We start from the raw sequence: 26,715 nt of genomic DNA on the forward strand, positions 1-26,715 counted from the left end.
GCACGGATACTTTCAGCCTTATTTTCAAAAAACCGGAAAACCAAGCTCACACAACTGTATTGGTGTGGTGGACGTTGTCTTCCACATTACTTTTCCTTGTAGCCATTGCCAACGTTCACTTGCAATAGAAAATGAGGCACGTCTGGGCATCTTAGTTAAGACCATGCTAAAAATCAAAACCTGAGGAACAGATAAACTGCACCAAAATAAGAGTCCAGCACTCGGTGCGTCAATACATTTCACATCATTACCAAAAAAAGACCTTAAAATCTGCTGTCGTATGTCCGCACGCCTAATTAGAAAAACACAGTCACATTTCGCTACCATATCCGACATTTCTTTATTGGATTCATTATAGAGTCTTGAGAACAATTGAAAACTCTGGCAAAATCTTCGGAATTCGACAATGATCCAATTACTCGCCACATTGCCGGACTATGGGGATCACGACGAGTTTGAGTGAGAAGCGCTTCTGGTCGAGTGTATCCGCACCAAAGCTGAGCAAAACTGTAAAAGAAAATCGCATCGTCCGGGAGAACTTCACTTTCACTAATATCATAGGCCGCTCCAGACTCTTCTCGTATTAAATTCTTGTATGCCCTAAACGCTGCCAGGACTCCACCATTATCGGCCAAATTTTCTGACAGAGTTCCTTTTGAGTCCAGCATATGCTTCCCATCGGGGATCCTGTATTGTGAGTATTGTTTCAGGAAGCATTCGCTTTTCTCGTTGAAAATGTCGATGAGTTTTTGATCCCACCAGGAGTTGATATTTCCGTTGTAGTCGTAGTTGCGTCCGATGTTGTCGAAAGCATGAGCCATTTCATGACCAATCAGCGCTCCCATTCGTCCGTAGTTGAATGATTTCGTATAGAATTTGTCGAATAATGGCTGTTGAAGCAAGCCTGCCGGGATCGTCACTTTATTTTTAACCGGATTATGATATGCATTGGTTAAGTCGGGACTAACTCCGCTCCATTCGTCTTCACCTATCTGGAACACTTTTGCGTGCTTCCTGCGAGATGTATGTTGCAGCAGAGCCAGATAGTTGTCGAAATATCTATCAGGAACTATTGTCAAATTTGCATAAAGTGCATTAACTTTTTCTTGCGAGCTGACGAACTCAGGATAGCCTACTTGGTAGACCATGTAATCAAGCTTTTTCTTAGCTAATTCTTTTGTATCCGCATCCAACCAAGAACTGTTGAAAATTATTTCAGTAAAAGCCTGTTTCAGGTTGGCAACCATTTCAATTACCTCCTGGCGATCACGTTCCTCGAAATGGTTTTGAATGAACATTGAACCGACCGCTTCCCGCAAGTGATAGGTAGCATCGTTTGCGCACATTTTCCAGGTAGGTGGGTTAATTTTTCGTCCTAGCAATACGTAGATGCACCGCTGAAGTGGTTCCTCAAATTTACTGCTCAACCGGATTACCTTGAACTGAGCGAAACGCCAGAAAATGTAGTTCGCAACTATTCGACGGTCAGTTTGTGAAATCAGTTGGGCCAGGTCATTCATGTATTGAAACTCCTTGATGACTACCGGTTGCGAAGGGGGAATGGGACGCTCGAATATCAGGGACAAGTATAATGTCCAGTTTATGCCAGGCACTTTTAGCTGGAGATCATCAACTTGAATATCGTCAGAAAATGTCGATATATTACTCCTTTCACTGGCAGGTGCTAGGATCCGCGCTAATTCAGTTTCAAATGCAATGATCTCATCAGCAACTCTACGCGCTTTGTCTTTATCAACACCGAAAATTTCAAGTACTTCCACAATGTATGTTTTGTATGCCACCAGCCTGAACTCGTAGTTACTGTCAAGATAGTCTGCACGGTTCCCTAGACCTAAGTGTGATTGGTCTATGTAGATAATACTTAAACTTGAGTTCTTCTTGTTGTAGTTCACACTCTCCTTGATGAGAATGCGGTCTCCATATCTTCGCAGGATGGCGATGGTTTTTAGCCAGTCGAAGTCCGCCCCCGACCAGTCAGAAGTCAATACCGGCCATCCCCCCAATGTCTCTAAGAACTCAACCATCGGTTTCACTCCCAGTTTGTCACGTTCCACATGATCTATGCATGATGCATAGAATATTTTGGCCTTCGCCTCTGCACTATCATTCCCACTATTTTGAACTTCACTAGCTAAAATCTCGTTGACTATCAGATCCGTGTGGTAAGACAGAGCTTTAATTGGCTTATAGTCCACTACGTCATCGGGAATTGGATTGAGTTTTTCCCAATTTCCGCAAGCATGTTGATAAAAGTCATCACAAGGATCTACCGAGTCGTCAATATAGTCATGGATGCTCTTGTACAGAGTCCTGCGCACTCTTTTGAATTCAGATTTAAGATTAGATTTCAACACTGCCCCGTTCACTTTCACAGCCCCTTCGAGTGCAATCAATGCACTAAGCACGCCACTAAGTATTATTAAGTTTCTGGCCATTGTACGTGATATTTTCAAAAGTTTCCTAGTCGGACCTCATGTCCACCGAATTCCCTCCAAGCTTAGTTTCTTCTTCTCTCGCTACAGATACACTAACGGTCTGATGCCAGCAGGCGTTGGAATTCTAACACTTCAAGTCAGCTTGTTATCGCTGGTGCGTTAATGAAGCTGCTGATAACGAGCAGACCTTTCTTTATGAATGGAACAGATTCTTTAAAGCTCCATAATCTCGGCCCCAACTCGTGCTAATGGGCTATTAGATAGGTCTAACGTGTGGCCGGGTTACATCGATCTCGCCCAGCAAAAAAGTATCTCAAAATCTCGCGTTGTAGTACCAATTTTTCGTTTGACAGCATTCCGCCACGCTATTGATGGGAGGTGATATAAGAGCGACTGTTATTTAAGTGGGTTTTAGGTGACCTTGCACTAATTCAGGCTGACGTAATTGTTGTTGTGGAAGACCAAAAATAATTCAATTCCGGCGAGGGCAATACACTTTGCAGTTTGATGCGGCAAATATGCAAGAATTTCAAGCAAATCTCGGGGTAGATCTAGAGTGCAACTTTGATAACATTAAAGCATAATAAGATTTGGAAATTGCTTCCAGTTCTGGTCTTAAAAATAATTCTTTTTTCTTAATTATGACATTGTCTCGGAAGTCTAGACTTTGAAGACAAATAAATATTAGCAGATTTGGGCTGTTTCGAGAATGATGAGGAGTAGCGGGGATCATAGCAAATTAAAAATGCATCTGAGCAATTCATTCTCAGTAAATTTAAGGAATAATTTTCAAGCTTAACTCTTATCGCAGCTGCGTATCTGTTGCCTACATTTCCACTAAAAGAAGAATTAACTGACAAATTCGCAGAAGAAAATGTGAGTTGGTCCTAAGACTCCATCCACTTAATGGCAGACTCTCCAAAATCCACCCATGGCGGAAGTAAAACTATGGGGTAAATAAGATTACCTCTTTTAAATTTTAGACACGCAAGTAGTTCGCTCCGCTTTAACACTCCAGCCCCAGTTGAAACTAAAAGGGCGTTTCAGCGAGGAACCAGACGCCCGGATCCCCCAACCTGGCTGCCGCAAATCACATGACCGTGCCCCCGACGTTGAGGCTATAATAATGTCGGCCTCGCTCAAGGATTTCGAAGATGTCTTCATAAGGTGGCTGTAGCGGCCTCCGAGGAGCATCCGTCCTAATTAGGACATGCGTACCAGATTCGAGATACCTGGACAGTGGCTGACGTCTACAGTTTTCCCGTGGTTGGTGGGTGGTACCGGCTTCAGCTTACGGTCCTTGATAAGACGCAAAAGACTATTAGCATTGAGTCCCGATCTGATGTCAAGAATGGGTTCCCTGGGAGTCTCAGGTTCGCCCTGTATACCAGCGGGACTTCCTTCAAATTCTTCGCGATTGGCTGTGCGGAGGCAAAGAAGAACAGGTGGTAGGACCTGCGACCAAGAATGTTCGCCTTTCGCCTTCAGCGTCCTTTAAAGCCGAGGAGTTTGCCCAAAAGGGAAGACTCAAACTGCATTCCCTGGTCGGTGATTATAATTTCCGGCACACTAGACTGTGAAATCCATTCGCAACAAATGACAAGATTGTTCAATAATGTCTTTCAGATGTATCGCCTCAGGCCACCGCGTGAGGGGCAATGATGTCGAGGTGGATTGTGTGGCAACGCTTTCTGAACCGAGGGAACACTCCTACTTCCTTCATCGCATACTTTATAGTTTTGCACTCCTGGTATGCGATGTATTGTCTGGGCCAAAAATTAAAGTCCTTGTTTATGGAAGGCCAGAAATATTTCGCGATTTGTTGTTGAATGGGAGTTTGTCAGATTGTGTACTTCCTTTCAAAAATCGGCCAGAATATATGGCCTTGCCCCTTGTCTAAGATCTAGCAGCTTAATGTTGAGCTGAGGAATCCCCCTGAATGTAGATTTGGGGTTGGTCCTCATGCTCAAGAACAGCGTCGCCCTTCTGGGTCTCGGCGATTCCCGGAAAATCGACGGAGACGGGGATCTTGACCTCTGCAACATGTGACCAAAACGTCAGCTAACACGTTCTCCTTTCCAGACACGTGTTGAATATCGGAAGTTAACTGGCTGATAAAGTTTAAGTGCCGAGGTTGGCAAAGGAACGCTTTATCGGACTTTTGTTTCAAAGCAAAAGTGAGTGGCTTATGGACCGTGAACAAAGTGGACGGCCTGTTTTCAAGAGAATACCGAAAGTATTTAATTGTAAGGTATGCGGCGAGTAACTCATAGGTGGATCATAGGTGGTGTAGTTTCGTTAGGCGGGATTTAACTATTTGGAGAGAGAGTAGCACCTACAGCAATGTCTGAGGCATCCATGAATATGGCTAGGGGTGCATCTTGCTGCGGGAATGGCAGCAGCGCAGCATCCACAAGCTGTTGTTTGGTGGTCTCAAATGGCTGGACAGGCGGCTGGGAATCATGCAATCAGATGGGAGTCTTTGGTTTTCGGGCCAGACCAAAAAGCGTAATAGATCGATTTATGACGGGCGGTCTTGGGCAAGAAACGACGATACAAGTTTAACATGCCCAAGAGCCTTCTGAGATTATTGACAGTTTTTGGAAGCGGGAAGCTCGAAATCACTTGCACCTTGACTGGGTGCTCAGAGGTGGCGGGGAAGAAGACGAGGCAGCAACCCTCGCCAAGTGGCCGTGGAAAACCTCCATAGTGGTGGCACTGAGAGACGCTGTACCGCATTGGTTTGCCGGCTGTGATGCAGTAGGCCTAATTAGGGCGATCAGACCCGAGTTTGCACGGGGACTCATCTGAAGTGGCAATATTCACGAAACCTTATCAGGGGTACACTGGTACCATGGGAACCAGGATAGTTCCTGAATTCACATACTTCAGGAGAACTCCTGTTGTTTGCGATTGGCCCCCTAGTGGGAGCTTCATGAGGGTTGTATTTGCGTTGAAGCGAGCAGAGATCTTCGGGTCTCAGCGGGCGCCGTACTCTTTAGTTCGGTAGAGATTTTGGTAGGTCTTGCATCCACCAGTATGAATGCTAAGCCATGTACTCGATATAGACTGGTACCGTCGTAGCTTACTGCGGCGGGGCTCTGATTGTGGTCACAAAATCAATCCGCGTCTTAAGAAGACCGTGGTATTGTGGTAAGTACACGAGGCAGGTACTCACATTAAGCCCGGTGATGTAACTGCACCTTGACTGGATCCAGTTGTATACCTTCAGGCGTAAACAGGTGGCCGAGGAATCTCCCCTGTAGAAAATTGCACTTTTTAACGTTAAGTACTACCGGCCTCAAGGAAACGTTGAAAAATGCACTCAACGTGCTCTAAATGATCGGACTCTGAGGAAAACACGACCAGAACATTATCCAAATATATGAAACAGAAGTTGAGGTTTCGCAGCACAGAATGAATAAATCTCTAAAAAATTTGCGCCGCGCTGCACAGTCTAAAAGTCATCCAAGTGAACTCGAAGAGTCTCAAAGGTGTGCATATTATCTTTTTGCGAACGTCTTCGGGAGCTGCAGAGATCTGTCTGGTATGTGTTGACTAAATTCAAGGTCAAGAAAATTCGGCAAAATCGTGGATGAGTGAGATGGGTTAACGGTCTGGAATCAGCCGAGCATTTAGGCGTCTGTAGTCGCCAGAAGGTCTTTATTCGCCGTTGGATTTAGGGACCATGTAAAGTGGCGAAGACCAACAACTATTTGAAAGTCGATAAATACCCTGCTTAAGAAACTCTTTGAACTCTTTCCGCGCAACTGCGAGCTTCTGCGGTGGTAGTGGAAGTACCTTGGAGAAAAGCCAGTAATGTCGATGTGATGCTGAACAGTATGCTTAGTGGGCTCAGAGACACTACGATCGGTGGTGATGTTGCAGTATTTTTAAAGAAATGCGTGAATACTTGCTTCGGCAATGTCTTTAAAAACGATGGAGATTGCTCGGTGAGCAGGATGAGAGACTTCCTAATGACCTAAGTGAAGTTGTGGAGTCAATGAGGAGCCTGTTATGAATATCCACTAGCAAGCCATAGTGGCACAGGGAATCCGCGCCTAAGATGGAAATGCAGACGTCCGCGATAATGAAGCTCCAAGAAAATGTTCTTCGAAGTCCTAAACTTATGTCTACCTGCCTGCAGCCATCCGTGCAGATCGACGAAGAATTTCCGGCCACCAGTTTTAAGACTTGCCGTGTTAACTTATAAGGGAAGAACCGAAACTTCAGCGTTTGAATGGACCAGGTGGTTGCGCCGGCTCCAGGGGTCGTAGATTGTGAGGTGAGGTGGTGCTGCATTTCGGGTAGCAAACGCCAGAACTCTCGGCAAGACTGATTTGTTTGGTGAGAAATTGCTGGAGGCTGGTACATTTATTAGTTTTCGCAGCGAACCTACGAAGTACTTGCCGAAGGTCTCGATGACTTACTAATCACTTCAGGAGGCGGATCTAGACCTTGATCTAGTGAGACAGTTCTGTTCCCAGCACGGTCATCGACCAATACCAGATTAATGGCGAGAGGAAAAACAACATAGTTGCCTCCGATAATTTACCCTATGATTCTTTGTATCCTCCACTGACGCAAGAACTTAGGGATTTGGTAGCGTATGCAGAATTAAGCAATCCAAGAGAAGAGAAACAATTTGCTTTCATCACTTCAACTGGTCTCATGACTACAAACGTAGGGTGCGCCTCTACGTTCGAGGGGCTTAGAAGAAAAGAAGTAACTGACCTAACAATCTGTACTTCAAAAGTGTTAGAGTTGATTACACACTGGTGGATGTTGAAAGAAGTTTCACTGCCAAATCACCGATGCGTAGAATTCAATTTGCCTATTGGGGACGAACACTCTGCAATACAAAGAAAAAATCCTAGAAAAACGGATTGGATAAAGTTCAATAAACTTCTTGGAAATAAAGGAAGGAAAGAGAGAGTTCTAGACTAGGCAGAGTACTTAAAAGGGATGAGTCAGCCAAGTTTGATGCTCTTAAGAAACCCGAGAGTACCTCAACGAGCTCCAGATTGGAATCAGTACAAACCCTCCTGTAAGCACACCATCCGGGAGGACGGGTGAGAGTTGCACGAACCGTCAACCTCTTCAACACAGAAGTGCTGCAAAGTGAACTGGAACACTACGAAAGCGGTTACTGCCTATGAAAAGGTGAGAGCTTCCATACTGTTCTTTGAACACTTCAAAGCACGTGACATGGATGGCATCTATCCAGCAATGCTAAAAGAGAGTATGGAGCACTTAGAGCGACTGTGAAGAAATATTTTTCTAGCAAGTCTTGCTTTGGGCTATGTACGTACCTCTTGGTAGAGGGTTATGGTAGTCTTCACATCGAAGCCTGAGAAACATGACTATTCTAATCCAAAGAACTTCAAACAGATCAGCTTGGCTTGATCTTGCTGAAAGGTTTGGGGAGACTGGTTGATCGTCACATTTGTGGGAAGACGCTTAGTGAAAACGAACATGCTTACCAGCGTGGAAAGTCCTATGCGTCAACTCTTCATTCCTTGGTTTCTAAGATAGAGGATGTAACTTTGAAGGCTGAGTACGCGGTGGGTTGTTCGTGGACATTGAAGGGGCGTTTGGCTGCGCCTTTTCAAAAACGTTGTAATACCGCCAGAGCACATGGTATTGATGATGCTTTAATTAAGTGGGCTCATGCTATACTAACGCAGAGATTGCTGTGCGCTGAAGTGGGTGTAGATCGCTACCTAACAGCACAAGCAACGAAAGGCTGCCCCCAAAGAGGTGAGCTGTCGTCAGTTTTGTGGAGTCACAGATCGACTCACTACAATGTGAACTGCAAAATTTGCCAACCCACACTCAAGCTTATTTATTTATTTATTTATTTAATGAGGACAATACACAGAAAGCAAATTTCTTATTACATATTGTCCTCAGAGGGAGGAGCAAGTAAATGACATATTTTGCGCTTAAAGCTAGAGAGGGACATAGAGTCAAATGAACCAAGCTGTAGGGCATTGTACGACCGGCAAAACCTCGGGATTGGAGAGTGAAAGTAAATCTCGAGCTCGGCGAAGGGCACATCAAAAATGTCCGTATTACGTGTGTCATGAGACGAGGCGATACGGAGAGTAATATCCGAGTTGGCGGAGCAGTCCATCAGACCATTGCAGAGTTTGAAAAGAGTACACATATCAAGGAAAATACGGCGTTGCTGTAGGGAGGGGAGATTGAGGGTGCGGAGTCGTGACGGATAATCAACCCGTGGAAGGTTCTTTTTGTAAAAGAGGGTTCGGGTGAATTTGCGTTGTACAGCTTCAAGAGCGCGGCCGTCACGGATGCGGTAGGGGGACCAGACTACAGAGCAGTATTCAAGGATGTTTTTGACAAGGGAATTGAAGAGTGTTAAGGAGGGCTGGATTGAGGTAAAGTCGGACGAGGAACGTAGGATAAAACCAGACATTTTGGAAGCTCTATTGATGATGTCAACGAAGTGGGAATTGAAACGAAGTTTATCGTCGAATATTACACCCAGGTCTTTGAAGGAGGTCAGTAGTGAAAGGGGTTGACCACTGAGAGAATAGGAAAAGGATGATGGGAAGGGTTTCAGGGAATAGCGCATCCAGTGGCATTTGTTGACATTCAGTGTTAGCTTGTTGAACGAACACCAACGGGCTAAATTATCAAGGTTGGATTGTAAGAGAGCACAGTCCAATGGAGAGGAAACAGAGGCAAACAATTTAAGGTCGTCTGCGTAGAGCAAATACGGACAGGTGAGGATGGAGGCGAGGTCATTGATAAAAAACAGGAAGAGTAGCGGGCCAAGTATAGAGCCTTGGGGAACACCAGAGGAAGGAGAGAAGGAACGAGATGAGTGACCATGAAAAGAAACTTTGCATGAACGGTATGAGAGATAGGAGGAAAGCCAGGAGATGACTGAGGGAGGGAACTCTAGCGAAGAAAGTTTAGAGAGGAGAATGTTATGGTCAACGGTGTCAAAGGCTTTGGAGAAATCAGTATAAACAGCATGTACCTCCTGTCGTGAATTCAAACGTTTAGCAACAAAGTTGGTAAAGACCAGAAGATTTGAAGCCGTTGATCTATGTTTCACGAAACCATGCTGCTCTTTGACAATGAGGTGACCGAAGTGCGCGGTCAACCAGTCGTTGACGTATCTTTCTAGGATTTTGGAGCAAGAGGAGAGAAGGGAAATGGGGCGGTAGTTCACAGCAAGGGAAGGGTCACCGCTCTTGAGGATAGGAATGATGAGGGCCTCTTTCCAGAGACGGGGAAAGTAGCATTCGTCTAGACTTTTGTTGTAGATTATACACAGGGGGAGGGAAATGTGTTTTCTACAGTTAAGGAGGAAGAGATTAGGAAGCCCATCGGGGCCAGGTCCAACATTGGGGTCAAGGTTACCAATGAGGAACTCAACCAAGGAAGGCGTAAGGAGAGGAATGGCTAGTGATTCGGAGGAGTCTGTGGTTATGAAAGGTGTAGAGGGTGAAGGGCTCGAGGGAGAAAACAGTGAAGAGAAGTAGGTGCAGAGAAGGTCGCAGGATTGTTGTGGGGAGTTGGCAGTGGAGTCAGCGAAGCTGATAGAAGAAGGGACAGAATGAGTTGGGTTACGAGAGTTGCGAGCGTGAGACCAAAAGAGTTTTAAGTTACCGCGGGCAAGGGCGGCTTCGACGCTCAATAGGTACCTTTTACGCGCCTTTCTGACCATTGACTTCACAGTAGATCGTATAGCTTTAAATTGAGCAAGGTCGGCGTCATTTTTAGAAGCCCGAAACTTCTTCCTCAGTGTATGTTTCAAGCGCATGTTAATATGAAGTTCCGTTGTGAACCAAGTTGGGAAAGAACGTAGGCAGGGAGGGGAAGAAGGGACATAACAGGAGAGGAGATCAGAGAGGATATTGTAGAAGGTGTTAAGAGCTTGATCACACGATGAATTACTTAATAAATGAACCCAGTTGAAAGACGCTAAAGCTGAGTTCAGACCGTCAAAATTGGCTTTGCGGAAGTTGAACTTAGTGGGTTTACGCTTGGTTTTGGGTTTTGAACGAGGGAGCTCCGCTTCAAATTCAACCGCGGGATGGTGAGCGTCGGTTTTTACATACGGGGATGTGCCAGGAAATAAAGAGAGGTGGCGCTCGGGGAGGTTGGAAAGGAAGAGATCGAGAGTGCGGCCCAAGGAGTTTTTGGTGGTGTTGAAATTCAGGGCAGAGCAAGTATACATAAAGGAAGAAAGTGGGAGGAAAGAATGGGAGAGGTTGTTGGAAGGAATTGGAAGACTAGGATGATTAGGCCAGTTGAGCATGGGGAGGTTGAAATCTCCACAAAGGAAGAAAGGGAGGGAAGGGAATCTGACGGTAAGGAGATCAGACAAACTGTCAAACAATTCTTCATACAGGTGAGAAGGGCTAGCACAGGGTACATAAACACAAGAAACAATGAACGGGAGGAAGTTGGGCGGGGAGACACGAAGAGCAACACAATCAAAAGGAAAGCCAGAGGAGGAGAAGACGAGTTCAGCGGGGAGTGAATCTTTTATAGCAATTAGGACTCCACCGCCAGTGGACTTACGAGAAGCATCCCGGTCCCTGTCACAACGGAAAGTTGAGTACCCTTCTGGGAGCTCGGAGTATAATATGGCATCGTCTAGCCAGGTTTCGGTGATACAGATGGCATGGTGTTGCTGAGCCAGCGCGGATGAATTGAAGGCCCCCAGCTTGGTTCTTAAACCCCTGACGTTCTGATAAAACATACGGACAGTGAACATGGATCCAGTTATATAGCTCGGCGAGGCAGGCGGGTTGCCTTGAAATTTACCCGCGAATTGGGGCGCTTATACGGCTTTATGAATACTCCTTCAGGCCAGAAAGAAGGGTTGCCGAGGACATCAACTTCGTGTGGGTAAGTAACCTTGAACGATGCAATGACCCGGTCGGTGTTGTCGTCTTTTGTGAGTTTAATGCAGGACAGAGGAGAAAGTAAACCAACTTTGCTCCTTATATACTCCAGAACATCGTCCGTAGACGTTGTGAACGCTAGCCTCGAGATGAAGAGCTGTTTAGGTGGGGACGCCACCTTTAACTTGGGCCCACTGGTATGGCTGGTTGAAGTGCCAGGATATATGGCGGCAGCGGGAAGCGGAGCTTCGTTGGCGACTGGAACGATGTCAGAGAGTGGGGCGGCTGTGTTCCGATTCAAAACTTGCTGAGGAGGCTGCGGATATTGTCCCGTCGTAGGCGCGATGGAGTGAGACAGGATCGGAGGCTCGGTGGACCGTAACTCGTCGCATGGGGGCCGCTGGATTAGGGGTGTAGACCCAATCTGATATCGTGCCTGCGTTTCCTGTTAACCGGTATCTTGGAACGATGTGTAGGATGTGCCTTTGATCTGTTAGACGGATGGTGCCTCTGGCATGGACTTTCATTTAATCCAAATAAAACCACAATGACATTATTCACAGAAAGGAGAAAACTGGATGCACTTCGCCTGCCAGAAATGAAGGGTATAGGAGTCACTCTAGATAAAAAACTAGAGAGCTAAAGTTGAAAGGAGCCCATAGTTCAGACAGACCTTTACCTCGACGTGGGGGCTCAGCCCTCATGTGATAATGTGGATATACGTTGCGATCATTAGGCCGATGTTCGTTTATGTATCCGTAGTGTGGTGGGTTAAGGTGAGACACACAGGTTTTCGCCGTAAACTAGCCGCACTGCAAAAAACTATGTGTCTGGGTATTACCGATGCCATGAGCATGACATACGGCGCAGCTCTAAATTCATTACTTAATTTGAAGCCCCTGGATATATTTATTCAAAGCACTGCAATGAGAGCAGCAGATAGACTAATTTTAATTAATTTTAATTAGATCAATGGGGAAACAACGAACGGAGGGAGGGGGCATAGAGCAATGGAAGATTTACTGGGAGTACTGTATCCAATTCTTACAATGTCTTCCGATTCTCGGGTCTCCATACATCTGAGAAGTCCAAGAGGAATGCGTGCAAGGATATACGGTCTTTTACACCGATGGCTCAGAAACAGAACAGGGCCCTGAAGCCGAAGAATATCGAATAAAAACGAGAAGTGGGCTTTTTCTTTGAGACATTATGTAATGGTTTTTCAAGCCGGAATATATGCTATCCTAAGGGTAGCAAACTGGGTGATCTACGAGCGGTTGAAGGGTAGGCGTATTGAAGTTTACAGTGATAGCCAGACTGAGCATTTCGAAAATCGTTCAGGAATGTAGAAATCTCTATCTTTGCAATCCATACGATGAAATTACTCTGGGTACCTGGTCACTGTAGCGTAAAGGGAAATGAAATCTCGTATGCTTTAGTAAAAGAGATCTCCTCCATGACAGGATCGGAACCAGGAATTGGAGTATCAGTAGCATTGGCTAAGTCTGTTTCCAAAAACTGTAAAGAAGCTTCCCACAATGACAGGGGGCAGAGCCTAAATGCCTAAAACACCAAAGCTTTCCTGTCAGAACGGAATATGCGTACCGCAAAGTTTATCCTGTCGAAAAGCAGGAGGACTTGCAGGAGTATTGTAGGCATTCTGACGGGCCATAATTTACCAGCTGGACATATATTCAGAATAGGTATTATTCAAGATGATCCCTCCTGTAATTAGGAAGGGGAATCCACGGAGCATTTCCTATGTGAATGCCCCGCCTGTGGATGTATTAGACATCAGATTTTGGGTCGCGCGTCGTGCCTGGGTCAGTACTGTCTGAGAATCTGCGCCTCCCTTTAAAAAAGAACACGCAAGTGTAGTGTCATTCTACATTAAACATCAAAAAGAGAAAGTATGACTTTCTTGACGTCATTGAGGTGTTAAAATTGTGAAAGATAAGTGATGGAGAAAGCACACTGTAACGACGAAAATTGTAAAACTTTGCGGGGCTAACAGATTCTAACTGTAAATAAAATGGTAATAGATCCTCAGCAAAACTCTATTCATGTCAACTTCAGTTTTCTTAATCTCATCACGCAGCAAAGCAAAGCAGACTTTTATTGCATTCACTTCAAAATTCGATTAGATTGCTCACAACTTTCTTTCCCCGGCATTTTTTCCGCTGCGATAGCAAACTTGTTCCAGAGAACAAGCTCGAAAAAACGAAATAAACAAAAACTATAGATACAGACAAGCTGCATCCAAAACATAAGTCGGGAAGTATTTGAATGCATTCAGTAAACTGCGCTCTGTCTCGAACAGAGAGAGCTACACATCCCGCCATTCGCACCCTGTGAAAGACGCGAACTTACGTAATTTGAAGCAATAAATTCCTTAGACGACCTCCCGCTTCCACGACACTTCACAAAGAGCATCACAAGAAAGAGCAAGGGAAGACGCTTCCTTTCAGATTTAGTATGCTAAGGATCCTTTTCCAAGCTCCTTTCTGTTCCGTCATTCCATTTCAATGCAAACTACTCTAACTTTAGAATAACACACAAACAATTTCTGGTTTCCTACTTATGCGATTTCCCAAAACTTTCTCGGAAAGAAGTTTTGAAAAAAAATGAAAAATTCAGAAAAGTTTCTGGGAAAGCGGCTTGATTTCTCAATTTTTCCCTTGGCTTTCTCCTTTCTACTTCAGCAGAAAGAGGCCAAACCGACAAGAACAAGCAATCGAATAGCATCTGAATTTTGCTTTTTTTTTCTGAAAGGACTCACTGGCATATCTTGCAACCAAATGGTATTTAATGTGCACAAGGAGAGCGAAGGAGTTCCTCGGAAAATCGACATCATGGCAATCTCGTTTGGGGAGAAAAGTGAGAATTTTCGGTCGTTTATGTTGGTTTTATGATTGCAATGTTCCGACCGTAAAAAAAAGCGAAATAAAGTGGAAAGTTCTAGGCCATTTTCCGAATATAATTGGCATGTAATCATGTCCTGTTGGTGTTCTTGAAGAAATAATAAACTCCGAAAGAAAATCTCAAAGACATAACTCACTTTTAGGAAAATTCTACGATAGAATCTCTGGACTTTCTCCGAATTTCTTTTTGGGATAAGCAAGCTCCCCAGGTTTTTCAATGCTTTTAAAATCGGACCCTCCAGAACTGATATCTAGTGAACAGATGGTTATTCAAATGAAAAGATACCCAGCATTTTCCGACTGATTTTATCTTTCTAGGGGGGCCATAATTTTCTAGACAATGTCCTACTAAGGAGAGCCAAAAAAATCTTTAATTAAAAAAGAGGAAATCTTTGAATTGATGACGAGGTTACATATTTACTTGGCCCTAAAGCTATTGCACATTTGTTTGAAAAGATTTTCTGAGGGGAAGATACTTATCCTCTCATGCATTTGTATTCCGAATTCTCGTTCAATTTTAAATTAAAAGAATATTGACAGAGACCAGGGCGCTGTGATGTGGTAATAATTCGAGTTTTCAAAAGTATTGGGATCTGAACAGCTGCTAAACAAGCCAGGAGTCCTCCAAAAGATAATACGTCCCAAATATCCTCGAAAAAAGAATCTACACACTCGAAATGGTCTCATTTTCTAAATTTTCCAGTCTTTATTTCTTCCCCGCTACTTATTCCTTATCTTTCAAATTGTAAACTTTGACTCCCTTTCCAACTGTCTTGTAAGAAGCAGATTCTAGAAGGGACTACTCCTATCTATTCTCGTAAAATCAATTTTCTTTCCTGCTTTTTCCTTGCCAGATTCAGGACTATTTTTAGCTGAGAAGTGGAAATGGCTTCTTTGTATAATATTTTCACTTCATCACAATGTCATTGCCGTCTGCCATAGCTGCCGGGGATGAACCGAAGCCAGAACCAAGGCGAAAAATAAGACAAAAAATATTTTCTTAATCATCCGAAATGGGAATGCCGAAATAGCTTGCGGGGATATAACTAACTGGAGTCCTTTGTCCTAGAATCGCACTGATTTCGTTTATGATATTAATTAGCAAGAGACTTGGATTAATTAGCTAACTGGATGTGTTTGAAGGCTGGAATTCCTAAAGTTGAGCAAAAGAGGAAGGCAAATTAGGAATTTAAAGTTTCTTCGTCATGGAAGTACTGGGAAAGGTAGACGATAAAGTGCGGTTCGGAGTCAGGAACGCAAAGGGGGAAGTGTTCCGCTCGGCAAACCCGGACGACGACCTGGATCCAGTCGACGTTGGGCTGTTGGAGGAGATGAGGATCGACGGTCCGACGGGGACTGATGAACCCGCACGCAAGCGGATCATGATGAGGGTAACGCAGATAAATCTGCAGCACTCGAAGTGCACCTCGGCTAATCTGCTTCTCTACAGGAGCCCTGGGTCGGAGGCGACCGAACCATCAAAGGGCTCCAACGCAAATATTACAATTTATTCCACAGCACAGGAGACGCTGATCAGAATAGACCTAGAGCATGTATCCTCGTGAAAGAAGGGTCTTCCCGCTTTTTTGTGTCCCGACCTGAGTTCAAACGACCTAGTCGTGGTCAAACTGGAGCAGACGGGGCTAAGAACGTGTATATTTCCTCGACTTACATGGGTCAGGACCGATCAGCTCCGCCAGAAGAACTACAACATTTCACGACACCATAGCAGCAAGGAAAGCCAACCTAATGATAGGCTGCGATGCCAAATCAAGGCATACTGTTTGGGCAGCCCGGAAATCAACGAAGGAGGTCATTTTTGGGCATTCTTTCATTTTATTATTAACATAAATCTATGAGTGTATAACAGGGGTAGTACATCAACCTTCCATTTTCCCCGCTCGGAGAACTATGACGGCTGGGAGAAGGTCCGTGATATCACCCTACTAACCAACGATGGAATTCTTAGGGTGGAAAACTGGAAATTGTCCGCCCAGAAATCCTTCTTAAATAATAGTTGAATACTTTTCAGTCTAGATCTAGCCGCAGAGGTGCAACTGGAGTCAAAGGTCAGGTCTCAGGAAAAGGCATTGCATATCGCCTTTAAAATCGCCTGCCCTGCTAAATACAACAAGAAGACTTGAAGACATGGTGGAATGAAGATCTGTCCAACCTCAGGGAGCTGAGCTAAAGAGACCTTCAGAATCCGCTACAGTCCTAAGTATTGGCAGCCAAACAAAGATTGTCTGAGGAAGTAGAATTCGGCCACCAAGACTGCCAAGAGGCGGTAATGGTTGGAATATTGCCAGGACATTGCAAACACCAGAGAATCAGTAAGGCTCAGTAAGAATCTGTCCGAGGAACATAGGATCCCATCCTTTCTTAAAAAGTCGTAAGGGTCCTAGATGGAATTCTCTGGTAAAACCTTGGTGCTGCCGGTTCAGATGCACTTTCCTACGAGCGAGGTAGACTATGAGTCAGGGCCTTACTTGCAGACTAGGCAGACACGCCAGCCGTACGAGTCTATCAAATCGGTAATTACGGATTATAAGATCGGCTGGGCTATAAACAGCTTCTCCGCATATAAATTTCCGGGTGCAAGTGGCATAATGCCAGTCGTTACAGAAGCAGCAAAAAAGGATTGTGCTGTGGCTTGTCGGGAGTTATCAGAGCTGTATCTCTTTAGGATACGTACCACAGTCTTGGAGACGCACACGAGTGGTTTTCATACACAAAGCAGGTAGGCGCGGCAATTAGTGCGTCTGCCAATCACCCTCACCTCTTTCGTATTGAAGACCCTAGAGCACGTCTTGGACATCCACATCAGGGCGATTATGGAGAGAATGCCTTTTTCTAAGTCCCAGCATGCCGACCTCCAAGAGAAACACACAGAAATCGCTCTCCACGAGGTAATTGACGCAGTTAAGCGGTCACTGCAGTACAAGCAGTATACCCCAGCTGCCTTCTTGATATAGAGGGAGCATTCAAGAACGTTAGTACCAATGCCATCAAAGAAACCTGGACCAGTATTGGACTGAAGGCGTATCTTACGCATTGGATTATATGCATACTAAGACCCAGGATAATCCAGTTAGATCTGTGGAGGCAACCACTTGATCAGAGCTGTGAGTAGAGGCACGCCCCACGGTGGCGCCATTGCGCCATAGACGAAATTTTGCAAATATTGGACAGAAGCGAGGTCAAGGTGGTGGCGTATGACAACGACTTGGTGACATTAGTGTCAGGGATGTTTCCTTCCATTATGAGTGACATCAGTGAAGGAGCGTTGAGAAAAGTGAGCCTGTGGGCTGCAAGATGCGGGCTCGGAATAAACCCAACCAAAATGGAACTGATCGAGGATGGTTCTCTGGATGTACACGGCTGTGGTGCGTCCTAACGTACTGCTCTATTGTTTTGTAAACGAAGCTTAAATGGATTCAGGGAACCGTTTGTGTAGGTGCTAACAGAGCTCTGCAGTCCTGCCCGTCAAAAGCCCTTAATGTTTTTCTCACCCTCTTTTCCTCCTCCTCTACATTAAATATACTGTAGCGTGCAGTTCCGCCAGACTACGTGAGTCCGGATGCTGGACAGCAAAGCCCTATGGCCACAGTAACATCCTCGACGAAGTACCTCGGGAAATCTGGACATTCCACACGGACTATGCCAGACACAAGCTGGTGTTCACGAGAAACTTTGCTGCGGACTTTCCAACCAGGGTTGCAAAACTATGACACAGTATTCTTCAACGATGGATTAAAGAGCCGGACAAGGGGTTTTCTCGAGCATACATAGTGATCCAAGCCGTATGGCATGCCAGGTTCCGCCAGTTTATTTCAAGCGGAAGTACTGGCGATACCGGACACCTGTCGATGGCTGGGGCATGATCCGAGCCCTGGGCGTAACATAGCCATCCTGACCGATACCGGCAATTAAGACCGTGTACTCAACAGTCTAGGTGACATGCTCAAGGTCACCCTCCTCTGCGTTCCCGGTCATAGAAACGTAGAGGGCAATGAACGGGCTGACGAATTGGCCAGGCGGGGCTCTGGTCTTAGCAGCTTTTCAGCGCATACAGTCTGTGTCCCGCTGGCGACTGTCAAGGACCAAATCAAAGAGGATTTGGTCCGCTTATAACCAAACTGGATTGCGAAAGCTTCTGTGCCACACGCATGAAAATGCCTACAAGATTACGGCGGACTGCATGGGGCACTGACCCATAGGGGCCATGCCACCAGCCTCGGCATACTATACAATTCGCATTGCCGAAGGTGCCGAAAAGAGAGAGAAACCCTCATTAACTTCCTTTGAGATTGCTCAGGTCTATCTATGGACACTATCTACCCCGTATGGGATGATGACGACAGCGCGAAGAGCACCGAGTACTTTCCACTTTTCTCTATAAAACAATTGGAAGAGGCAGTCCTTTCTATGAAAACAAGAAGGCACCAGAACTCGATGGTATTCCAGCCGAAGTATACAAACAAGTGCTCCAACATTGGCCAGACCTATTGCTCGGCGCATTCAAGGCTTCCTTGAAAGAAGACATTTTTCCTTCTCCTTGGAAAATGGCGAAGCCTGCGCTGATCAGCAAAGGCAAAGGCGACCCCGAGTTGCCATCTTCATACCGACCACTTTATATGCTTAAAAGTGCCGGAAAGCTCATCAGAAGTAGACTCGCTGAATCAATACATGCTGCCGGGGACTCATCCATTTCGTAGTTCGGTTTTAGAACAAGAAGATTCACAGTTAACGCTGCCATGCACGTGAATGTCGTTTATCAAGCGGAATGACATAACCGCCGAGCTCTTCGGGTGGTGCTCCTCGTAACGCTTGACGTCAGAAATACTTTCACTTGCGTAAGATGGAAAGGCATTCTGAGCATACTAGACTATACTTTCCGCATACCGAGCTCTCTTACTGATATTGAGGAATTAGCTTCCTGTTCCATGGGACGGTAGGGCCAGACCTCTGAACGAATAGAGTGATAGCCTGGTTCGACTCGTAATGCCAGAAAAGTCTCGCCTGGTCGGTTATACAGGCGCAAAGCAGACTTGGCATATTGATGTTCATGGTTTCAACCTTGCACTGGAAAAAGTCGAAATTGTCACGCTGTCAAAACTAACGGCAAAAAACCTTGAACTAAATGTTGACCCAAAGACGAGCTTTTTCGAGCAAATCAAAGCAGCAGCGAAGATGGAGTTTCAGCCTTAAGTCAGCTAATGGTAAATATTGAGGCCCTATGTCTAGCAGCTCCTGACGACTTCAACACAATCTCTCCTGTTCTACGGCGCGTAAGTAAGCGTCTCGCGCAAGTACAGAGACGGAGACTTTTGGGAATGGCATCTGCCTACCGCAGATGTGTGTTATGATGTTAATCGCGGGATTGATCCCCGTTGCCCTTCTTATAAAGGAGCGTACAGCCATATACAAGTGCAAGCGTGAATGACAACTCTCTTCACAAAATGAGAGTAGGTGCAGATGGACTGCGCGGCTTATTGGCAACTTAGGTGCGTATCTGAATCGGAAGCATGGTGAGACTAGCTATTTCCCTACTAAGCTCCTAAGTGAGCACGAGGTTTTCAATCTTACTTACACAAGATTGGGAAAGCTTGATCTTCTGTGTGTTTTCCAATGGGGCTGCGGAAGACGCCCATTGGACATTCCTTTCTTGTGTAACCGACCAGGATACGATTCGTCAATAACTTTATTTAAACACATCGCGACCAGTGGAGTGGCCGGATGGCAGGGGGTCCCTTGAACTAACAGTTCTCATCCTCTTCCCTCCTCTCTTTGGTGAAAGGAAATCCCTGGTGATGCGGAATTCCGCAAGGTAGGAGAGCTTTTGGGCTAGCTCGAAGTAATGTGAGAAACGATTCCAGGTTAGCTTTCTGAAGATGGGGAGGTGTTTAGCTGCGTGCTATTGCGGGATTCCAACACTCTGTGCGTAAATGCATTCACTTACTACTGTTAAAAGAAAACAGAACGAACGCTTTCTTCATGATTCCAGCAAATTGCCTCCCTACAAAAGCTCCATTGATAATTTCATTGGACCAAAGGAAAAACATTTGAGAAAGAAGAAGCTCGCGATTCTAAGCGATCTAACTACAGACCTAGAAAACAAGGATAAATTCCTATGTGCCGGGAAGAAAGTAGGAAGCCATGAATAGAATTCATTTGGTCTGGTATCTACAAAAAGATATAAAAACTAGTCTTCGTAGAAGACGACCTGCAGAACTACTTAAAAATTGGATTCATAAGCCAAGAATGCATTTTTGGCATAATAAAAAAGCACCCTGAAAATGCCTAAGAAGCAATCATAGAGCGACCTACAGTAAACAGAATTAGGGCTTTAGAAGTCGAAGACAACGTAAAATAGAACCCCAACATCATCATGAATAAGTCCTGAATGCCGGGCAAGCGATCGCAAGGCACAATGTAAAGGCCGGGAAGAACCCAAGTATTTGTATGTCAAAAATAATAATCCAGACAGCTCAACTACGCTAAGATCCGCTCCCCCCCCCCTTTAAATAAGGTTTCATCTTCAAAGATCCCACGACTTTACATTTTTCCCTATGTTTCGAAACACCTGTAATTTCAATTTCCCACGTATCAATCACCCATATCAACCTTATGGTTCTGCTTTTTCGCACATTCTTGGAAATTTTTGATTTTCGTCTTTCCTTGATTCCGGACACTCTGACTGTGTCGTTGCTGCGATAATACGCGTTCAAACCAGGTATCGCTCGCAGGAATCCTACCGTTGGGTGATTTTCCTCGATTTCGGCCAAGACCTTGGACACCCCTCCCGTGGCTTTTCCGGGATATCTCGCGTCTTCGGTGTTATGATGTGGAAACTGGTGAATTTTCTAGATCTTCACCCTTCCCGTCCAAACAACGTCCCTCCTAGAAATACAACGATTTTGCGTTTTCGTCCTCCTTTGCAAACTTTTAAGACCCGGTGGTTGAAATGTTCCATTTTCCTCGATTTTGACCAGGCCCACTGACCATGGATGTTCTGTGATATCTGGCGATCCTGGCATTGTAGCGCATTTGCATTTTGCATTTTCTGAATCCTGGTTGCCTCCGGACAAAGTATTGCTTGGATTATTACCACTGAACCGTGTGGGGTACTAACTGGAAATGGCCCAAACTTCCCATCTTTTGACAACAATCTCTTTGGCTCCTTAAAAGAATCGTTTAATGTTATTGTTTCGAGGAGGGAGGGAACATTTACCCCCTAGTGACTATGTATGGGTTAAAGCTCTTACTGTACAAGACAATGATCTTGCCAGTCCTCATGTATTCCTCGGAAACTTGGGTTCTTAGCAAGAAAAATCGCGAACTCTTGGCCGCGTTCGAGAGAAGAATCCTCCGAAGAATTTTTGGCCCCCTACATGAGGATGGACAATTCCGTAGCGTACACAATGACGAAATCTATGAGCGATACCATGACCGTCCGGTTGTGGATAAAATCCGGCTCAATAGATTACGGTGGGCGGGTCACTTAATCCGTACGGATGAGGATGATCCCACCCGGAAAGTCTATAAGGGCAATATCTATGGTAGAAAAAGAAGACGAGACAGACCCTGCCTAAGATGGAGCGATGGCGTGGGTCAGGACGCCAGACAGCTTTTAGGGATATCGAATTGGTGGACCTCGGCGCAAAACCGGGATGTCTGGAGTTCCTTATTAAGGCAGGCCTAGACCGGATACCGGATACCGTTGATGATGATGATGATGACTATGTAAGCATCCACGGGTTTCTAGAAAGCGGAAGTTAAGAAGGCTCCTGATCCACGGATAAAGAATGAAAACGGTTCAACTTGATCTACTATGGTCGGAAATAGGTAGTATTTTAAGGCACACCCAGTAGGTATTCCCTTTCCAATCGAAGGTTTTTAGAACTAGGCATTCCGCCTAGAATGAATTTCCCGTTCCTTCATTCTCCATCCTTCATTATATGCAGAATCTACCTAGTATGATCTAAGGATAAAACCGTTAATTACTTCCGCGTATCGAAAAACTATTTCTAAACTTACAAGCAAACCTGGAGTCTACCTACCTAAGTAGACTTTTGAACAATAAGATGCTGCGTTTCCAAGGGGTTGAATCTGACTTGTGGTACTCAAACCTCACCTTCAAGGCAAAAGCAAGATTCTGTCCTCATTTGCTTACCAAAAGAATTCTCATCCAAAGGAAATATTACTTGAGAACGTACACCGCACGCAGTCCTACATCCATAGCACATGTTGAAAGGAACTTCCCTTGCGTCAACCCAACAAACCCTTTGAGGAAAAAGCTCACCCTTCTTCCATAAATTCATACATATCATTTCAACCGTTTCTCGTTTTGTTTGTCAAAATTCTACCCAATTTATATTTCGCATATCCATAGGTAACTGGGAAACGACATTTCGTCCTTTTTCCTGTGACTGCCTCTCACTGTATTTATTTTTGAAATTGGTAATCCCATGTTGAAAATGGAATTTGAAATTGAAACGATTGCTATGTGTGTGTATATGCTAATAACTTCCCAGGACTGAGAAGGCTGGATACCCATGTGATAGCAGGACCAACTCGATTTGCATGCGGTTACTATGGAGGGATGTGTACATATGAAGATGCAAATATGTAGGGATATTTTTTTCCAATGATGCATTCAAAATTTAATGATAACCGATAGCGATGGCTCGCATACAATAGAAAAGTTTTCCGGTTGAAAAATAGTAAAAATCTCTAAATTGCTAACTTGCAGATTCGATTGGGAAATCGATAAGTGAATATACATTTAATTTGGATTGTATTGTCGAAATAAACTCTTGAAATTGTGCCAAATTTGATTTCATTCAACAGAAATGAGTTAAAAACGAATTCAATGAAAAAGTTGCATCAGAATTTTTCTAGGAAGTTGGGAAATGAGAAAAGGAAGTCTGAGCTGGTGAATTTGACGTATTCTTGCGAATAACAGATGACCTGTTTTTAGTTGTGAAGAGCCAGTAATTTAGGTATAAGTATAAGAAACGTTAATTCGGAATGATATTCAGACCGTCGCGATAAATGATTTGCACCCGATTGCCTTTCTGCCACACGCAATAGTATAGCAGAATAAAGCCTTGTCTTTTCATTGCCAAAAAAAAGTTGTACTAGGAAGAAAGAACCGTCCTTTGTCCTCGAAAGAAGTTCTCGCATATCCTACCCCGCTCTAAGAAACCAACAATAAGGAATTACTTTGGTGGGGTTGCATCTGGCTTTTAATGAAAAATATTCAAGCAGCAAATTATATAAAAAGCGTGGTGGCAGGCAAGGTCGGCCAACACTCAATATTGTTTAAATCACGTGTTTTATACTATGCAACACGACACGTAAGGGAAACAACAAAGTTTAGACCTGGCAAATTTAGCCTAGAATAATGTTTACGATCCTTAAGGAGACAACTAGATTGTAAAGGCGCCTTCCGCTCCTATTAATGTCGTCAAAATTCGATGAAATACTTTTAGGAGCGATCCCTTTTTCTTCCCTCCAACCACATGTGCTAAGCCATGTAGTGGCAATTATTGCAATTTGAAATAGCACTCCTCCTTGAGGGCAGCCTTTCCTTGCTTCTGTTGCCAGATAGTGATCAACGCTTACTTCACTACTTTTTTTTCTGGATAGGGAGGTGAAGTGCATTTACGTACAAAGCGCCGGACTCCTGTCTCAGATACATTACCGGCTAAAGCACCCCCTGCTACATCTAGGACTCTGGCCCGGAACCATTTGATACATTACCTTAGGCCAGGCCTATTCAGTAAAGAAGGAAAAGCCCGTGGATTCAGGTAGTATCAGCTACCATGGCATCTCTCCTATCCATCTCCCTCTTTTTCGCATTAAGAATGCCTTGAGTGTAAAGTGTCACTCGGCTCCACGCATCCTCGCTCTACAGCATGGCATCCTTCCATCGAAAGGTAATGATGAAGCGTGGCAGGCATCATCCACCATATGCTTGCAATAAATGCAGGTAAAATTCAATATACTCATGTCACCGTACCTTGAATCGAACCACGGCAGCACGTCAAATGAGATGCGCGGTTAAGTATGAGTTTTGTCTTCACAAGCGACAGCTTTCTTATTTTCCTCGCCTTTTCTGAGGTATATAAGCCTCTGCTTGGCATCATAGAGAGCGATTGGAATAACTTCCTCGATTACCATTGCTGCTGGCTTTGAGACGGTACAATAGGCGGACGTAACTCGCAGAGCTCCTGATGTTTGTACTTGTGCTAAGCGCTTACCGTACATTTTCTTACTGAGGAAGCCAGCTCATGCTTCGGAGCCATGAAGGAAGGCGACCTGAACCCCACTCCTAAGCAAGCTACGCCTGTTGTATAAAGGACCTCCTACTTTGGACATCAGCCGGCAAATCGCGAACATTCTAGCCGCAGTCTTGTCTTCCGTTTTCCGAATTTGCTACAAGAAACTTACCTTCGTATGCATTATGATGACGAGGTACTTCACCGCCAACTTCGACGAGACCATGGTTTCACCCACCAAAATAGGAACGACTGTAGGAACCCCCTCCTTGGTCGGCACAACGACTTACGATTTCTCCAGAGCAAAAGAGAATCCATACTCAGTCATCCACCTGCTTACTAGTTGCGTCGGCATTCTCAGTATGCGCTCAGTATGTGCTCAACCGTGCGTGCTGTAATCAGTGCCACAATATAATCCGCGGACCCGCCCAGATGCGATTCATCAATCATCCCGAATCAAAGAAGACTATCACATAAGACGTGTTAAATGTCCAGACCAAGGATAGATCCCTGAGCTGACTCCGATGTCACCTTCATTCGATGCTGTCGTTCCCGGGTCCTTTAAATAGTCCCTCAATATCCGCAATAGGTAGCTTGGAGTGTAGAAACGATTTTCCAGTTCTAAGAGGTTGGATATTATCTTCTATTTTTAGTCAAGCCTAAAATTGATAGACCAGTAGCTTACTCCAAACTACAATTTTTATTTTACAGTGTAGATATATATTTCGGGAGCAACTTATCCCCTTCATCAGTACAAAGCTTGCAGTGCCTCGAACATATTGCACCACCACGCAGAGTTGAAAGCATTTTTTACAACAAGGGTCACAAGGAGCATAACTCGCCGACAGTGGCGACTGCCTTAGCCAGTTTTACCGCTTTTACCACCTCTTCAATGGCATCAATTGTGGATCCCCCCGCTCTTAAACCATATTGAGTCGGTGGGCGGTCTCCCGCGTCGTCGCTGAGCTTCTCAAGCAGCTTTCCCGCTGTGTTCAGCATATTCAGCGGACGGTACGCTAACCGCGCCTCTGGGTTGCCTTTGCCCTTTGCTTATCAGCACAAGTCTCGGAATATTTTTCAGCAGAGGAGGGGGGGGGGGGGAACACCCGCTGTCAAATATGCATCGAAGGCGACGGGTAGCGGCTTGTAAATACAAGTAAATACGAATTTCAACACTTTGATGGGAATATGATCCGGTGCTGGTACTTTTTGGTCCTTTATGGACAGGACCGACTCCTCCAGTTCTTTTGCAGTGAAGAGTGAGTATTCCTCAGTACTCACTTCTATGGACAGGAAAAAGGGCCTGTACGATTTTTTCTTCGCTGCTTCCATAGAATAGGGTGATCGATAGGCACCGAGTTTTTTAATAACCAGCTTATACCCGATGATGCATTAAAGAATGCGATGATAAGGCCCATTTTTGAATGAACTAGCGATTCAGTTGCAGTTCTTCTGTCTTTGCCTGTGTGTTGTGACTGTCCCCCCCTTTGTCAGGGCTTCGACAAATTTTGCAACGTCGATTTTCTCACTCTTGCACCCGGTGGGTGTTTGCCGGACGCAAGAACATTGGAAAGAGACGTTTGTCACTTCGATGGAAATGTACTAATGATTACTAGCCGTGAAATCTTCGAATACCTTCCATCGTTGGAGTACTGGCACTAAGGACAACGTAGCAACTGAGACGTCGGACTGCCGGTGTGCTACCGGTATTTAGGACAATAAACTCTGTCTTGGCAGCCATCTCCTAAAGTTTTTGTATCTCGAGAATGGAGTTGAAGCATACCCCATCCGAGGGCTCTGACGTTAACATATCCTCCGACTAGAATTGTCCCCTCCGTGTTTCTACTCTCGTCATCCAAGACAGTGAACTGCTCATTCGGTGTTAGGTAAACGCTGAAAAATCGTCTTTTCGACCATGGACGCTCACCAGCTAATCGTATCTCTAACCCGGATGGCAACTGTGCTAAATATATCAGCATTCCTCGATGAAGAGCTCCGATCTCGATACTGTTCGCTGAGAAGCAATAAGCCAGCTTTTCTTTCATGCACCATTTACCCTATCAGGCCGTGAGCAGTTACACTCCAATGCATATTTGCTTGCAGGATGCGGATCATGGTGCTTTTCTCTTCACTTTCTGTCAAGACCTGGTAACACCCAGGAACA

At 44.9% G+C, this 26,715-nt stretch overlaps 1 protein-coding gene across 1 annotated transcript; it reads right to left on the minus strand.

The window, feature by feature from the left end:
- Positions 1–320: 320 nt before the first annotated feature.
- Positions 321–2,637, minus strand: LOC119656043 (neprilysin-4-like). Its single transcript, XM_038062311.1, has one exon. The coding sequence runs from the start codon at positions 2,454–2,456 to the stop codon at positions 321–323; it is 2,136 nt and encodes a 711-aa protein (XP_037918239.1). The 5' UTR covers positions 2,457–2,637.
- Between the last annotated feature and the right edge of the window lie 24,078 nt (positions 2,638–26,715).

This window comes from Hermetia illucens, chromosome 4, assembly GCF_905115235.1.
Source record: "Hermetia illucens chromosome 4, iHerIll2.2.curated.20191125, whole genome shotgun sequence".
NCBI classification, from domain to species: domain Eukaryota; kingdom Metazoa; phylum Arthropoda; class Insecta; order Diptera; family Stratiomyidae; genus Hermetia; species Hermetia illucens.

Bases quoted from the DNA above. Each gene is read 5' to 3' on its own strand.
- LOC119656043 (XM_038062311.1), bottom strand. From the start codon at position 2,456: ATGGCCAGAAACTTAATAATACTTAGTGGCGTGCTTAGTGCATTGATT.